General features: G+C 38.4%; 1 protein-coding gene across 2 annotated transcripts in view; it reads left to right on the top strand.

The window, feature by feature from the left end:
* The window catches only part of UNC5C (unc-5 homolog C (C. elegans)), a 388,250-nt gene that overhangs the window by 241,333 nt on the left and 128,413 nt on the right, over positions 1–18,504 (top strand). For both annotated transcript variants that reach the window (XM_011932900.1, XM_011932892.1), the window contains exon 3: positions 8,076–8,219. In XM_011932900.1, coding sequence (XP_011788290.1) covers positions 8,076–8,219 — 144 coding nt within the window. The remainder of the gene's footprint in view (positions 1–8,075; positions 8,220–18,504) is intronic.

Raw genomic sequence — 18,504 nt, 5'->3', positions numbered from 1 at the left:
AGGGTTGTTTGATTTTTTCTTGTAAATTTGTTTAAGTTCTTTGTAGACTCTGGATATTAGCCCTTTGTCAGATGGGTAGATTGTAAAAATTTTCTACCATTCTGTAGGTTCCCTGTTCACTCTGATGGTAGTTTCCTTTGCTGTGCAGATGCTCTTTAGTTTAATTAGATCCCATTTGTCAATTTTGGCTTTTGTTGTCTTTGCTTTTGGTGTTTTAGTCATGAAGTCCTTGCCCATGCCTATGGCCTGAATGGTATTGCCTAGGTTTTTAATTGGGTTCTTTTTCTTGCTCTTCAGTTGACTGAGTTCCTTATATATTTTATCTCTTAACCCTTTTTCAGATGTATGGTTTACAGATGTTTTCTCTCATTCCATAAGTTATCTCTTCAATTTGTTGATTAGTTCCTTGCTGTGCAGAAGCTTTTTATTCCTATTTGTCTATTTTTGCTTTTGTTGCCTGTGTTTTTGGGCCATATTAAAAAAAATCATTGCCTAAACTAATGTCAAGGAGCTTTTCCTCTATGTTTTTTTCTAGTGGTTTTGCAGTTTCAGGGTTTTTAATTTTTAATCTATTTTGAGTTGGTTTTTGTATATGGTCTGAGTTAAGGGTATAATTTCATTCTTCTGCATAGGGATATTCAGTTGTCCCAACACTATTTATTGAAGAGACTGTCCTTTCCCCATTGTGTATTCTTGGCATCTTTGTCAAAAATCAATTGACCATAAACATGTGGATTTACTTCTGGGCTACCTATTTTGTTCCATTGGTCTATGTGTCTGTTTTCATGCTAGCATTACGCTATTTTGATAGTGTAACTTTATAGTAGATTTTGAGATCAAGTAGTGTGATGCCTCCAGCTTTGTTCTTTTTTGCTCAAGATTGCATTAGCTATTCAGGGTCTTTTGTGATTCTATATGAATTTTAAGATTGTTTTTCTAATTCTGTGAAAATCATCATTGGAGTTTTCATATGGATTGCATTAAATTTGTAGACCACTTTGGTTAATATGAGCATTTTAACAATATTAGTTTTTCTAATCCACGAACATATCTTTCCATTAATGTTTTTCTTTCTTTTTTTTTTTTTTTTGAGACAGAGTCTTGCTCTGTAGGCAAGGCTGGAGTGCAGTGGTGCGATCTCAACTCACTGCACTCTCCACCTCTCAGGTTCAAGCAATCCTCTGCCTCGGCCTCCCAAGTTGCTGGGATTACAAGCACCTGCCACCATGCCTAGCTTATTTTTGTATTTTAGGTAGAAACAGAGTTTCACCATCTTGGCAAGGCTGGTCTCGTACTCCTGACCTCAAGCGATCTGCTCGCCTCTGCCTCCCAAAGTGCTGGGATTACAGGCATGAGCTACCGCGTCCGGACTTCCATTAATGTTTTTCTTCATCAATTTCTTTCATTAATGTTTTATTGTTTTCAGTGCACAGCACTTTCACCTCTTTGGTTAAATTTATTTCTGTGTATTTTATTATTTTTGTAGCTGTTACACATGGGATTATTTTCTTTGTTTCTTTTTGGGAAAGTTTATCATTCATGTATAGAATCATTACTGATATTTATATTTTGATTTTGTGTCCTGCACTGTACTAAATTCATTTATTAATTTTAATGGTTTTTGTTTAGTCTATAGGATTCTCCAAATGTAACAGCACATCATCTGCAAGCAGAGACAATTTCCTTCTTCCTTTGTGATTTAGATTTTTTTTCCCTCTTACATAATTGCTCCGTCAAAGGCTTACAGTACTACATTGAATAGAAATGGCAAGAGTGGGCATCCTTGTCTTGTTCCTGATCTTAGAGGAAAAACTTTCAACTTTTCACTGTTGAACATAATGCTAGGTCTGGGCTTGTCATACATGCTTTATTGTGTTGAGATACATTCATTTTCTATCCAATTTGTTGAGAGTTTTTCTCATTAAAGGATGTTGAATTTTGTCAAATGTTCTTTTTACAGCTATTAAGATGATCGTATGATTTTTGTCCTTCATTTTGTTGATGTGATGTATTACATTGATTGATTGGCATATGTTGAAACATCCTTGCATCCTAGGAATATATCCCATTTGATAAGGGTGCATGATCCTTTTACTGTGCTGTTGCATTTGGTTTGTTAGTATTTTGTTGATGATTTCTGCATCTTTGTTTATCAGGGTTATTGGCCTGTACTTTTCTTTTCTTGTGTCCTCAGCAGTTTTTGGTAAGAGGGTAATGCTGGCTTTGTAACATGAATTTGGAAGTAGTCTCTTTTCTTTAATTTTTTGGAAGAGTTTGAGAAAGGTTAAGGTTAGTTCTTCTTAAATAAACGTGCAGGTCCTAGGCCTTTATTTGATGGGAGACTTTTTATTTCTGATGTAATCATCTTACTGATAATTGGTCTGTTCAAGTTTTCTATTCCTTCATGATTCAGTCTCTGTAAGTGTTGCGTTTCTTATATTCATCTTAATCACAAAGATAGTAGATGTAACTTTAACAAAATTATACTCATAATAAAGCTAATACACCAGTAAGTTGCAATTCCCACTTGCACAAAATAACTTTAGTTAAATTATATAGTTTGCTTATATATTAAACAATATTTTAAAAATTCAATTAAAACATTTCAAAGAGTAGGTAAATTTTGTGCTAACAATACCTTCCTGCTATAGTTAAAGATTGTTGAACAACTTCATGTAACACAACATTGTATCTTGATTCTGAAATTCTGCCTTTTAAGTTATCATACTTTAATTACTTTAATAAGAGTTATAAGGTGCTAAAACAATAATCAGTTTTTATGGTATGACATCCTTTTAAATAATGACAGGGTGTTTGCGTGATTTAGTTGATACTAAGACATCTAGAACTGATGTTTCATATTTTAAATAATACTAGTAAAAGCTTATAATAGAATGAGGCACTGGAAGAACGTGTGAAAAGATCACAGTAATTCAATAAAACTTTGTAATGTATTCCAGAACATCCCAACCTGCAACTTTGTACATTTCCTACCAACCTGTGTCCTAACTGTGAATATACTATAATGAGATTTGGTGGAGTGAGCTCTGCAGTTCTTCTCCAATTAGAGAGATTGCTGGAGAAAGTCAAATTGCCAGGCCTGCACAACATGGTATCTTAAAACTTCCTTTTGCCATAAGAAAGATTAAGTCATGGGGAGGAATACAACTCAGGCATACATAATACCTAAGTCTAAAGTTGGGTTAGGATACTTTTCAAAGAAACATACATGGAATATCAGAAGGTGCAAATTCATGATCATGAAAATGTGTTTTAAGACGATGTGTGATTTTTTTTCAGTATCACCTAATAAACAAGATATGTTTATAAAATGTATGGAGAGGCCAGGTGTGGTGGATCACACCTGTCATCCCAGCACTTTGGGAGGCTGAGGCGGGCAGATCATGAGGTCAGGAGATCGAGACCATCCTGGCTAACACAGTGAAACCCCATCTCTAGTAAAAATAGAAAAAAATTAGCCATGGTGGTGGATGCCTGTAGTCCCAGCTACTCGGGAAGCTGAGGCAGGAGAATGGCATGAACCCAGGAAGCAGAGCTTGCAGTTAGCCAAGATCACACTACCGCACTCCAGCCTGGGTGACAGAGTGAGATTCTGTCTCAAAAAATTAAATAAATAAAAATAAAAATAAATAAAATATATGAAGAGCTTAAGGCTTAGTAATGTTTGACTCATCCTCACATTTCTACAACTTAATGTAATATCTGATATTAATGGACTGTATTACTTAATTTGTTTGATAGCACTGTAGATTACATTTTGGGGAAATATAGATATTATTATAAGTAATTATTTAATTAGATTAAGCATGTATTTGTGCTCACTTTATAGTAGTATCCTAGAAAAACAGTATTTGTGATGCCTTACCACTATTATGAAATTAAACGTATGCTAAAAATAAGAAATAAATATCATGTCATTATCCAGTCTTATGGCCATATTCATGTATGCCCTCACAAATATCCAGTCAGAGGGTTGCATTTGAATCTGGATTCCTATATTCATTTGAAATGTATTATTAACAAGTGCACACTCATACTCATCGTACAGCCTCTTGGAATAACATGCTAATTAATTTCCTGCACTCTGACTCCCAAACCACAACGAATCCTATTATAAAAGCAAATCACTGCAAACTTCAAACAGCATGCATCCTTGAGATGCCACTATTAAAGCAAGCACTGTGATGGGAAATCTTTGATGTTATCAGATGCGATGGAAACTACACATTTGTATTTGAGTAAGTCCTGTAGACCGAAGCATTTCCCCACCCTTAAATAACCTGAAACCAATTTCAAGTTCCCAAATGCTCTTCAAAGCAAACCACCTTAGAAGTAATGCTTATGGCATTTCAAATACAAGGTAGTTTGCTTTTTTCCATCTCCAGACTTCAAGCAGATTTGAAATTATAGGTTCAAAGAGAAAAGATATTATCTACTTCTACCCAAACCACTAGGCTCTGGTCTGATGAACAAACTATCATAGGTAATAAACTCAGCTATGGTTATGAAAACATGGCATGGAACCAAGTAGCTCAGAGTCTGAATAATGCAGCTGATTCTATGGAATTCTTCTGAGCCATAAGTATTTAGATACTTCATGCTTCAGTTCTTTCTTACTCTTATGTTGTTGACCAAAAGTTGGAATGTAAACTCTGGGCTATGTAATAGGACAACTGTACACAACTCACCTCCTCCTGAATGGGACATCTGTGAAGCTGAATACAAAAATCAGTGTGTGCTCGACTCCAGTGCCCACAGGGAGCCTGAGCCATACAATTCAAAGCATTCAGACTATGAATAACTCCTGTAGCAGGAGAGTTGGTCTGTGGCTTTTTAAAAGGCTTCAGATTTGTGGTCAGTAGAACCATCCATGAGCCTATTTGAGCTAAAGGATACAGTGGACCCAGTGAATTCCTCCAGCATTTAATTAGGCTTCCTGTAATTGCTTTAAGTAAAAGTGGGGGAGAATGAGACCTGAAGTTACCATCTTGGGACACCAAATATTTGGATGTGGTTTTAATATCCTGAGCGTATTTGTTGCTGCTCTGCATCATATAAAGAGCTATTACAGTTCTAAGGAAACACATATTGCAAATTTATCAGCCCTTTGATGACTGTAAGTTACTGCAGTAATCTTAAAGGAAGAGGTTTGTTTCCAGTAACTGAATTTCCCCATGAAGAGGGAATGTATAAATAAATAAAGCAGGAAAAAAACATCAAGCATCAGAGAGTAGGGGGTAAAAAAGAGAGAGAGAAAGATATGGGGACTGGGGAAGGAGGTTGTGTTCCATCTCCCCATAGATTTCCAGAATTGGAATAATGTGAAAAAATACAATAAGATAGGAAAATGAGAGGCCTGAGCAGGGGCCAGGAAAGAGGGGCAAAGTGGTGTTATTTGTTAATGGCCTGGGGTTTTCGCTGAGAGGATTGTTATATTGGTTAGACATTGGTTAAAATAATATACTAATCTTCTTTCCACAGAAGGGTGATGGATTGGAATATGCCACTTACCTGGAAATTCTTTTTAAACTGGTTAATATATAAACATACAAGGTTTACTAACTTTCAGAACATTGAAAAAATTTTAAATATACTTTATAAGCTTTTGACAATAGAGTTGCCCCTTAGGATCCTGTCATGCCTTGGGATTATAAAACCCACTTTCTTGGGCTTCATTTCCATTTAGATAGTCATTAATGGGCCTATGAGCTTAGCAGTTTCTATGACACAAGCCCCATCAGCTCTTGATAGGAAATACTGTTTGTTCCCCCAGTGGGACAGCTCCTACTCCCATTGGGTAGTTGTTAATTTCCCTGAGTATGTTTAGTCATTTGAATATTTTCCAGGTGTTAAGGAAAGTTCTAAAATACGGTTTTTAAGGAGTTCCAGAAAATATACCCTCTCCTGTCACCTATCATCAAACATTTTGAGAAATTATAACTTTTATGAACTTATTAAACTATAAAGAATTGAATACGCATACACATACACACAGATATATACATGCACACATACACACACATCTATATATCTCTTTTATATGTGATATCTATGTATATATTTAATTCTCATCTGATCATGTCATCTACTTGCTTAAAACACTTTAGTAATATCCATGGCTTTTAGGAAGAAGGTGAAAATCTTTGAGACAGAGTCTCACTCATTGCCCAGGCTGGAGTGCGATCTCGGCTCACTGCAGCCTGCATCTCCTGGGTTCAAGCGATTCTCCTGCCTCAGATTCCCGAGTAGCTGGGATCACAGGCGTGTGCCACCATGCCCAGCTAATTTTTGTATTTTTAGTAGAGACAGGGTTTCACCACGTTAGCAAGACTGGTCTCGAACTCCTGACCTCAAGTGATCCGCCTGCCTTGGCCTCCCAAAGTGCTGGGATTACAGGTGTGAGCCACAGTGCCTGGGGGAAACTGAGAATTTTAAACATTGTAGATGTGAGTCATTCTCAAATTCAGCATGCATTGGGATTACTTGGCAGGCTTGTCAAAACACAGATTGCTGGACCCCCACCCCCAGAGATTCCTGTTCAATGAGTTTTGCATGGAGCCTGAGAATGTGCATTTGCAGCAGTTTCCCAGGACTGATGAAGCTGCTCTGGGGGCCACACTTTGGAAAACACTGGTCTACACGACTATATAAACTAGACCCTTTCTTGTCTCTAGCTTTATCTCATGCCACTATTCTCTGTGGGTGGTGCTCAGTTGTCTTCTAAATTCTCAAACTCCTAATTCCCTTTCCTGCTCTTTCCCGTATGTCCTGTCCCTCCTGCTCACCATATGATTGAACCAAGCTAAAGTCATACTGGATCCTTCACGCTAGATTGGGTTCCCTGATTACTCACTCTCATCCCTATGCCTCTCCTTTGCAGCATTGAATGCAATTGTACCTAAATAATAACTTGTATAATGCATTGTTAATATGATACCTCTTCACGATAATATAAGTTCATTGAGGGGAAGGACTGTCTTACGGATTACTTTCACAAGTGCTGATACAGTATCTTTTACATAATTGATACTTAATAAATATTTATTCAAAGAATAAATGAATAGATAGACATATGAATAGTGCAAAACCATACATTGAGTCATTCTTACTATAACTATACTTGACCCAAAGCGAATTCTCCTCCTCCCTAGGGGTGTTCTGCTGGTTCCCTCAATGGACACTCCATGCTGGAAGTGTGCAAGTTCAAGCTCTGGGAGAACTGGCAGTTGCCCACATATGTGTTTCAGATAACCCCTCTTGCTCAGGGCAAAGAAGCACACTGAAGAATGAATGTCTGAAACAGCCTTGATAATTGAAGATAAATACCTCTAAAATGATAATCCCAGATGCCTAGTTCAATTTTTTGTTGTTCAAGATTACATAATGCTGTGAAATAAATTCCAAGTATTTGAGCATTTTAGCGGGAGGCTACTTTACTTTAACAGGGTTTTAGTACATTACAATTACAGAGAACTATTTTGGGCTTTCAAAATATTAGGCATGGAAACCTTAAAGTTGTATATTCTTTGGATACGATACCAGAAGTTTGTTAACTAAGGCTAGTAGTATCTCTTTCAAGAAAAACAATGTGCCATTTAACTGAAACACAACTGTTAAAGTAATTTAGTTATTAAATAATCACCACAATGACTGTTGTTTTTAGCTGTTGTAAATCTGTGTATATATGGTTATTTTACCGACAACCATATAATTGAGGTAAAAACCCTAGAAGATGTGAAATTCAAGTTTATATTTCAATACAGAGGTAAAAAAATAGCAAGCTATATTGGGAAAGGAATTATTTTGTGGAAGGATAGAGTCATTCTACTTTCATCCTCAGAATAATCCAGAAGATTTGAAATAGCAAATAAGAGAATGAAAAAGTTGTTGAATAAAATTACTGGAGTGAGAAGAAAATCAAAAAAGATGAGAGACAATATCTGGGTTGTTCATGGCATCAAAAGGGACGACTGGGGGAAAAATATGATGTGATGGTTTATATTTCTTTAGTATGAGTCTCGTGTTGACTTCGATCTTTCTTTTTCTCTTGTCAGGTCTCATTGTCCGGGAAGTGAGTATTGAGATTTCGCGCCAGCAAGTGGAAGAACTCTTTGGGCCTGAAGATTACTGGTGCCAGTGTGTGGCCTGGAGCTCAGCGGGTACCACAAAGAGCCGGAAGGCGTATGTGCGCATTGCATGTGAGTCATTGTATATAAGCACCTTGGGTCTCAGAAGCTGATGCACGTAAAGGAAAGTTTACACTATGACTACTCCAGCACCAAAGAAACCTGGTCAAAAATCCTGGAATGGCCGGGTGCGGTGGCTCACGCCTGTAATCCCAGCACTTCAGGAGGCCAAGGCGGGCGGATCATGAGGTTAGAAGATCGAGCCCATGCTGGCTAACAGGGTGAAACCCCGTCTCTACTAAAAATACAAAAAATTAGCTGGGCGTGGTGGCGGGTGCTGTAGTCCCAGCTACTCGGTAGGCTGAGGCAGGAGAATGGCGTGAACCCAGGAGGCGGAGCTTGCAGTGAGCGGAGATCGCGCCACTACACTCCAGCCTGGGCGACAGAGCAAGACTCCGCCTAAAAAAAAAAAACAAAAACAAAAACAAAAATCCTGGAAAAAACTGCTCCCAGATTTTATTTTTAATTTTCTTTTTTAGTTTTTAATTTTTGTGGGTGTATAGTAGGTGTATATATTCACATGGTGCATGAGATGTTTTGATGTAGGCATGCAATGCATAATAACCACATCATGGGGAATGAGGTATGTGAGGTATCCACCCCTCTGGCATTATCCTTTGCATTACAAACAATTCAATTATACCCTTTTAGTTATTTTTAAATGAACAATTAAGTTATTATTCACCATAGTCACCCTGTTGTGCTATCAAAAATAGTAGGTCTTATTCGTTCCTTCTATTGTTTTGTACTCATTAATCATCATCACCTCCCCGCAAAACCCTTCCACTACCCTTCCCAGCCTCTAGTAACTATCTTTTATTCTCTATGTCCATAAGTTCAATTTTCTTCATTTAATTTTTTGTTTTAAGGCACTGAGTAGTTTTTCTTTAGGGCTGTGAAAGAACTGTGCTACTTTCCAAAGATTTTGATTTTTTTAAAAATCTTGTAGGAATTAGGCTGTAGGAAAATCAGCCATTACAATGGCATATATCATCCCTTGAATGAGTTCATTCTACCACTTTAAGACAAAGTTGAGTCGTTTTCCTATTCAAAATAGAGATTACCGAGATAAAGCTTCTCTGTTTATTTTGGAACCATTCTAGTACATTGGACCACACATAGGACTGTTTTCCAAATTGTGTTAATTTCTAGAGTATACATGTTCAGGAAGAGGTTAAAAGTTACCTTGCAAAAAAGGTTTCCATAATCAAATAAATGTGAGAAATATATTTTTTGATAAAGTTACAGAAGCTTCTTCATTGCAAAACTTCTCAGATGATTTAATACACTAATATGCATGTTATCACCACTAGGGAGAAGGAGGCTGCAGCTCTGCAGAGCCCTTTCCTCAGTAAATATTCTCTCTGTCTTAAGCAACATGGATGTCATATAACCTGTCTCAAGGTTTTATATTGAGAAATATGAGAAAGCACTGAAATCCATATGTTTTCTTTTCTGAACCCTTTACACCTTTGCATTTTACTAATTCTATTTTGTGTTGGATGCCAATATCACTTAGCTCTAAGTCCCATCAATCCTGGTTCTAAAGCTTCGCCCAATTCTATACTTGTCTCTGCCTCCCTTTCTTCTTCATATAGATCTTGACCATTGCAGATCTTCCAGTTAGTCTCCATGGCTCAAGTCTTTTCTCTATTCCAGTCCTTCCTCCATGTTCCCACAAACACAGTCTTTCTAAATCTCAGGTGTCCTCTTGATAAGGTTTGGCTCTGTGCCTCATCTAAATCTCACCTTGAATTGTAATCATCCCCATGTATTGTGGGAGTGAACTGTTGGGAGGTAATTGAATCATGGGGGTGGATTTTCCCCATGCTGTTCTCATGATGGTGAATAAGTCTCAGGAGATCTGATGCTTTTATAAAGGGGAGTTCCCCTGTACATGCCCTCTTGCCTGCCACCATGTGAGATGTTCCTTGCTCTTCCTTCAGCTTCCACCATGATTATGAGGCCTCCCCAGCCATGTGGAACTGTCAGTTCGTTAAGCCTCTTTCCTTTATAAATTACCCAATCTGGGGTCTGTCTTTATTAGCAGCTTGAGAACAGATGAATACACCTGTCATCTTGCCTCCATCCCTGCTCCAAATTTTATAGTGACATGTGAGATAGTCAAAATTCCTTACAATGGCATATATCATTGAATTAGTTTTCTAGGGTTCCCATAAGAAAACACCACAGATTGGATGGCTTAAACAATATAAATTTATTTTCTCACAGTTCTGCAGGCTGGAAGTGCAATCTCGAGGTGTCAGCAGGTTTGGTTTCTCTGGAGGCCACTCTTCTTGGCTTGTCAGTGGCCTCTTTCTCACTGTGTCTTCACGTGGTCTTTCCTCTGTGTGTGTGTGTGCATCCCTGGTGTCTCTGTGTGTGTCCAAATTTCTTCTTCTTATAAGGACACCAGTCAGATTGGAGTGGGGCCCACCCTAACAGCTTCATCATAACTTAATCACCTCTTTAAAAGCCTTATATCCCAATACAGTCACATCCTGAGGTACTGAGGGTTAGGGCTTCTGCATCAGAATTTGGGGGAGTGGGATGTAGTTCAGCCAATAACAACCATATTTTGTGGTTTACATAACCAACCTATGTTTCTAGCTCTGAAGGTAAGGATTTCTACATTGTAGTCACACTAGATTAAAACTACTTTGATTTCCATGCCTTTCAGCTATTCTTTATGCTGAAGCATTGTACCCTTATCTTACTACCTTTTACAACATATATACACACACACATATATATATATACACACACACATACATATATATATATATATTTGTTCACTTAGTGTTTGTTCACTGAGACAACTACTAGGTGAAGATTCACTCTGTTCTTGGGACAATTGTGGGTATTGGGGTTGGTAGTAGAAACAAAACATGTAACAAGTAACCATCCTTGCCCTCATGGAGCTCATGTTGTTGTGAGGAAAGGCAAACTCTAAATAAAATGAATGATCATCAGGTCCAGAGCAGATGATAAGTGCCATGAAGAAAAATAAAGCAGGAAAAGGGAATTTGTAGGACTGGGAGGGAGTGGTCAGGAAGCTTTGCTGAGGAAGTTGACAGTTGCATAGACCTGAAGGAGGGGCAAGAGGGAATCAGGCAGAGGGGACAGCGGCTGGCACAAAAACCCGGAGGCAGCAGTGTGCTGGCAGGTCCCAAAGACAGCAGTGAGGGCAGAGTGGCTGGAAGAGTGAGTGAGAGGCCATCCCCAGATGCAGCAAGAAAGGTAAGGCCTGGGCTAAAGATGGGAGGGGTATGTGGAGATGGCATAGGGTTCTGTAGGTGTTGAAATTATCTTTGGTTTTGTTTGTTTGTTTGCTTGCTTTTTGAAATGGGGGTCTCATTCTGTCACCAGGCTGAAGTGCAGTGGTACAATCACAGCTCATTGCAGCCTCAGTCTCCCAGGCTCAGGTGATTCTCCCAACCCAACCTCCCAGGTAGCTGGGACTACAGGCGTGTGCCACCATGACCAGCTACTGTTTTGCATTTTTTGTAGAGATGTAGTTTTACCATGTCACTGAGACTGGTCTCAAACTCCTGGGCACAAACCATTTCGCACACTTCAACCTCCCAAAGTATTGGGATTACAGGTGTGAGCCACCACACCTGGCCCATATTTGGTTTTGAGGATAAGTTGGGAACACTTTGGAATCTTTTCAGAAGAGGAACTCATGACCTAACATCCATTAGCAGAGTCATCTGGCTGCTGTGTTGAGAATGGACCATACTGGACAAGGGGAAAAGCAGGAAGACTAGTGATGAGGCTGCAGCTATGAGAGATGTTAGGCTACTGTAGAATGGAAGCAGTGGAGGTGGTGAGGCCAGGATTTCAGATATATTTAAAAGTAGAGATAATAGCTTTTGTTGAGACCTTGGATGTGTGATGTGAGAAAAAGAAGGGAAAGGATGATTTGAAAGGGCTAAGCCTTTTCAAGGATTTCTTTCAAATGTCTTTAGTGAAGCCATTCCTGCCTCACCGAGGGAGAAGGCTAGGCATTCCTTTCTCAATACTTTCAAGGCAGTTTGTCTGTACTCCTAATATAGGGCTTGTCTCATTTCAATTATATTCACTTGTAAAATCTGTTTTTCATGGCAGTGAGTTCCGTGAGATCAAGAATTCTATTGTACTTAACTTTGTATCTCTCAAGCTTAGTACAATGCCTAGAATATCACAGATGTTTAACAGTTTTTTTGAATTAAAACTGTTATAAAGAATTCCCCGTGAAGTTTATTAAAATGCTTGACATTAATCTTTCCTCTCTGAGAATGTCTAAATAGATGTTCTCTTTGTCTTAAGTGGAATGTCTGTGAAATACTGTGGAATGGAGTCATACATGCAGCCAACGTATTGACAGATGCCCTTAGGAACAATATGCTAAAGGTACTAGCTTATCAGGTGGAGGAATAAAGGCAATAGGTGAGGCAGAGGGAGAAATTGACCTGCAGAGCAAACACAACACATGATGAATCCACAGGTATCTCTGGCCCTTCAGAGTTATAGCACCCTGAGGCCAAGGGGGTGAGCAGACCTGTATTCCCCTGCATAGACTTGTCAGTGGATGAAGACCCTCCTTTACTCCCTACCCCACCAGCATGTATAACCAGGGCCAAGTCAGCTCTGCCCCACTGAGGGTGATTCCAGGAGACAGAAGCTGAGACTTTCACTGTCGACACTTCCAACCGGCGGGACCAGGCCTGAAAGGGGATCCTGGTAGCATACCAAACATCCACTGCCACAAATTCTGAAGAACTGATTTTATTCATTATAAAGAAAAATACTTTTAATCATGTTTAAAGAGAAACAAAAAGCAAATGTTTCAGTCAAAGATTTAACTGAACTCAAAATCAGTTTGAAACTGTAATCAAAGAAGGTACAAGGATAGAAAGCTATTCTTTTATCTTTCATTTCTATGTATTCATTAATAGCAAGCATAATATATACTTAAAATTGCCAGTCTACATTCCACACTACATTGACTTGCTAAAGCTGAACTTTAAGAGCTGTATAGTTTCAAATAATGAATTTTTAATTAATAAGCCTTCAATTTTCAGTAATTTGCAGAGAACATTGTTGGGCCAGTTTCACATATATATATAATTGTATGTGGTTGAGTAGATATATTCTTTTTTAGCACACAAACATTAAATACATATAGGTATAAGATCCCTTTTTTGGCAGTATGTTCTATAAACTTTGCTATTTACTTCATGGCTTTTAAATCTAGTTTGACATTTTCAAATAAAAAAACAAAGTCTTCTTCTAGGTCAATATTAATTTATTTATCCATGGTACCTTTTCACCCTCATGTAATAATATTCAAGAGCAATTCACCTATAATTCCATAGCTAACTGAACTCATATGTGTGTACCAAAGGAACCCCACCTAACATGTAAACATTGACTCATATAGATATGCATCATAATGAGAACAAAAAAGGTTGAATTTTCAAATTCTCTCTGTACAGGCTGATCCCTATCATTAGCAGGTTCTTGCTAATGTTGTAAACATTTGTGGAGTTTTTAGTTTTTGGTTTTTGTTATTTTTTGAGACGAAGTCTTGCCCTGTCCCAGACTGGAGTGCAGTAGCACAATCTCGACTCATTGCAACCTCTGGCCTCCCAGGTTCAAGTGATTTTCCTGCCTCAGCCTCCCGCCATTTAGCTGGGATTACTGGCATGTGCCACCACCCCTGGCTAATTTTTGTATTTTTGGTTGAAATAGGGGTCTCTCCATGTGGCCCAGGCTGGTGTCGAACTGGTGAGCTCAAGCAATCCGCCTGTCTCAGCCTCCCAAAGTGCTGGGATTATAGGCATGAGCCACCGTGCCCAGCCACTTATGGGTTTTCTCGTCTGTCCTGTATCAAGTGAGCTGTGGTGCTCTGCCCAGTAATACTTGACAGAGGGCCATCACATAAATGGTAACTGAAGTTTAAACTCATAAGAGATGAAGATCACCACGATGCTAAACTTAAATAAGTATGATTACCTCTTACCTAATTAGATGTATGCTCATTTGATGTACTATGGAGAGGGCCATAGTTCTTTCATGAAAAAGCTCTATTTTCAGTTTATAAACCACAAATGAATATTGACTATTAATTTATGTATTTAAGCTTGCTTACAATATTTCACACATTCAAACCATGTAAAATATAAAAATAGGTTTGTGAGACAATCAAGGCAGAGGAAAAAATGGAAATATGCAAGTTAGGATTCAGCCAGGCATGTGCTGAGAACATAACACATCTGCTCTAAAATTCTGCACATTAACAAGACAGCAGTGCCAAATTTCCTAGGTGGGTCTGGTAGTTTTCATTCAGAGAAAAGTTTATTCTGAGAGAATTCAAGTTACCCTTACAATGGTGTCCTGTGCCCCTTACTGTAATACAGCTCCCAGTATTGCCACGGGGTTGTTTTTTCCAGTGTCTCTGGTTATAGGCTAATGAGTGAATCCCAAGGCATAAGGTTCAGGCAAAATATTAACACACAAGGTCTTTCCTCAGGAACAATTTGGGTTTCAATAGTGCTGCTCCTGATGTTACCATTGTTAATAATGCTGTGGTTGTGTGGCGGGAGTAAGGATAAGATGGAAAAAGCAGCATAGGAGAGTGGTTAATAGCACCAGCTGAGGGACAGATTGACACATGTTCAAATCCTAGTGCCATGACTTCCTACTGTGACCTTAGTCAAGTTACTTGACCTCTGTGTGCCTTAGTTTCATCAACCATAACATGAAAAAGATAGAGTTATTTTAAGATTAAGTGAAATAAACTTGTAAAACACATGGCATAGTGCCAGACACAGTGCAAATGCTCAGCAAATGATAATAGGTGTTCTTAAAAAAGAACATAACAATTTTAAACAACTTTATATGTTTCTTTTGAAACATCAATACTGAGCAAACTTTGAAAACTGGAAAGTCTGTCTTTCCTTTACCATTTCATGTGCCAGAACTAGACTGTCAATCCTAGAGGTTGAAATTCTCTGCTGATTCACCTAAAATTTGACTATAACTTCCAAACCCTCCTGCCCATGCCTGAGGATGGAAGAACATGCCATATGGTCACCCCTTATCCTACAGTCATGAGCTAAAATGGGATTTACGCGCACCGAAGTTTCATCTTCCGGGAAACAGCAGGGTGGCTCCTCCGGATTTCCTCTCGATCATGTTTGCAAACCAATAAATCACAGCCAGCATCAGAAAGCCTGCTGGCCACAAAGAGGAAGAAGGTAGCTCCTGGAAAGAATCAAGGATGATCAAGGTGGCCCTTCCTGGCTTCCTCTCACAGATCACTCATCATTTTCACTGAGATTATAACTATATTTGTGAACCACCTGTGGATTTGGATCAAGTCTTGTTCATATTCATGAGTCTATAGTATCCAGTACACTGTCTAAAACAGCAGTGTCCAATAGAAATATCATGCCAGCCACAAATATTGTTTATACTTTTCTAGTAGCCACAATTTAAAAAGAAACAGATAAAATTAATTTCAGTCATGTATTTCACTGAGTCCAATATGTCTAAACTGTCATTTCAACAGTATTACCAATATAAACAATATTTATGAAATACTTTTCTTTCTTTTAGTCATACTGGTTTTTCAGAGCTAGTATATGTACCCTTACAATAGCTTCAGTTAAGACCAGCAACAGGTCAAGTGCTTGAAAACCTCATGTGGTTTGTGTTGGACAGATAGGCTCCAACAATGGAAGTGCTGTTTCAATCATGTATTATATATTAGATCATTCAGTCTTTGCAAGGACTCTATGTAATGAGTGCTATTATTATTCCCATTTTATAGATGAGGAAATTGAGAGCAAAGGGAGATTAAAAATTGCCTGAGGTTATACAGTTGGTATATGGAGCAGTGAGTCAGGCCAGCATCCAAGTCCATTTGTTTAAACAGCACACTGGGTACAAAGAAGGGAGGAGGAGACAAGGATTTCTAGATCAGCTGGCAATTCACAAAAACATGCATGCATAATGTTTATAACTGGTGCAACATCTCACGCTTGTAATCTCAGCACTTTGGGAGGACAAGGCAGGAGGCAGGAGCATCACTTGTGCACAGGAGTTTAAGACCAGCCTGGGCAACATAGCAAGACCTCGTCTCTAATAAAAGTAAAAAAAAAATTTATCAAGTGTGATGGTATGCAACTGTGATCCCAGCTTGGGATACTACTCTCAGCCCAGAGGCTGAGCCAGGAGGATCCCTTGAGCTCATGAAGGCGAGGCTGCAGTGAGCCATGATCACACCACTGCACTCCAGCCTGGGTGACAGTGAGATCCTGTCTCAAAAAAAAAAAAATATTATAAGCTCACTATTATTTATAATATAGAAGCATAAAAGGACCTTGGCTTCCTACCTCTCTTCTTATTGCTTGGTCTGCTCTAAACACACCCATTTCCTTGTGTCGAGAATGCAATAGATTCATTCCACATATAGGCTGTTTGCAAGAACTGTGTCTTCCCACTTGGAACATTTTACCCTAGGTCTAAAACTGGCTTACCTTCTTCTTTCATTCAGATATATGCTGAGATGTCACTCCTACAGAGGGTCTGTCTATCCAGACCTCAACCCTGTCACTTGCCTAATCCTAATCCTAATCCTGCTTTATTGTTCTCCATAACGTTTCTCTTCATCATTATTTGTTTTCTTTTGAGTTAACCATCTGCCATAGCAGAATGTAAGCTTCACAAGGACAGAGCCTTTCTTTTCTTCCTTGTTGTCTCCAGTGCCTAAAAGACGTCCCTTGCCTGTGGCTGGTGATTAATAAATTAAAACATAAATAAATGAAATAGAATTAAATTGAAAGCACGTGGCCGGGCGTGGTGGCTCACACCTGTAATCCCAGCACTTTGGGAGGCCAAGACAGGCGGATCACGAGGTCAGAAGATCGAGACCATCCTGGTTATCACAGTGAAAACCCGTCTCTACCAAAAATACACCACTGCACTACAGCCTGGGCGAGAGAGGGAGACTCTGTCTCAAAAAAAAAAAAAAAAAAAAAAGCACATGATGGGGAAAAGCAATGATGCTATTCAATGCGAATCATTTGCTCATTTAATAAAAATGCTTTTTTTCCTAAGGAATTCAAGAACTTTAAGCAGCTGGACGTGATTGCCTCTGCGCTCCCGCTTGTCTCACCCCCATGGCACTCTTGTACTTATTATGTTTCTGCATAGCACTTCTCACCTTCGAAACCATCATACATTTACTTATTTATTGGTTAATCGTTTGTGTTCTGTCCCCCTCACCCCCTTAGAAAGTAAGGTCCACATAGGCAAAGATTTGGGTTTGGTTTTTTCACTGATGAATTCAAAACGCCTAGGGTGATTCCTGTCACAACGTAGGGACTTAAGAAATATCGTAAAGGAATGAATGAATTGACATTTCTATATTTAAGTATCTCCAGTTAAATATATACGTAATCTCATGAATTATTATATTGGTTCACATGTACAGAAGTCCTGACTTGTGGCCTTGTGTGTTACTTTTTTATTTTCTACCTGTCTACCCTACTTGGCATAAAACAAAATTAATTATATAATTTCACAAAAATAATGCATTTCTTTAAACAAGCATCCTGAAAGATGTAGGTCATACTATAAAGAGTTCTAGTAGCCTAATGTCAAATGTCTTGGTAGAATTCAGTAGGCTGCCCTGTGCACCAGAATAGATGGCATTTTTACTAAGGTACATTTCTGAGTTGTGGTATGATAAGGGAAAACGTTTAAACAATAGATTAATTAATCCCCTTGTTTTATATAAATCTTAACAGTTGTATTAGTTTATCAGGTTATTCCTATTTCAAGATTAAATATTATAGTGTATACCTGATTGTGTCAGTATATATTTTTTCAAACATATTTGCTTTTGTAGATGGTCAGAAGTTCCAAGTTTCATGGATGCCCCACAGATTCATAGGCATTTATAGCTCATATTTATTCTGAGAAGTAGACAACAAATTCATAGAACACAGTCTCATAAGTCATATTTTGGGGGGGAATCATCTATACATATGTTATAGGCAGGGCTGGTAACACACTGGACAAAAATGTGTTGTTAAAGTATGTTTTATGCTGTATGAAAAGTGAAGTTTATGGCTCAAATGCTTATTTGCAAGCAAACAGCTTGTCTGTAATCATTGTATTCTTTTTTTTGTACTCTGAGAAAAGAGCCTTAGCTTTTTGGTATGTCAGGTTCCTCATCCATAAAGTTGGCATATTTCTTCTTATTTATCCCTAAGACATACCTTAAAAAATATTGCGATGACAT

The sequence above is a fragment of the Colobus angolensis genome, unplaced genomic scaffold (assembly GCF_000951035.1).
Source record: "Colobus angolensis palliatus isolate OR3802 unplaced genomic scaffold, Cang.pa_1.0 Scaffold123, whole genome shotgun sequence".
In the NCBI taxonomy this organism is placed as follows: domain Eukaryota; kingdom Metazoa; phylum Chordata; class Mammalia; order Primates; family Cercopithecidae; genus Colobus; species Colobus angolensis.
The sequence above is the reverse complement of the archived record's forward strand: the minus strand, read 5'-3'. Positions and strand labels throughout refer to the sequence as shown.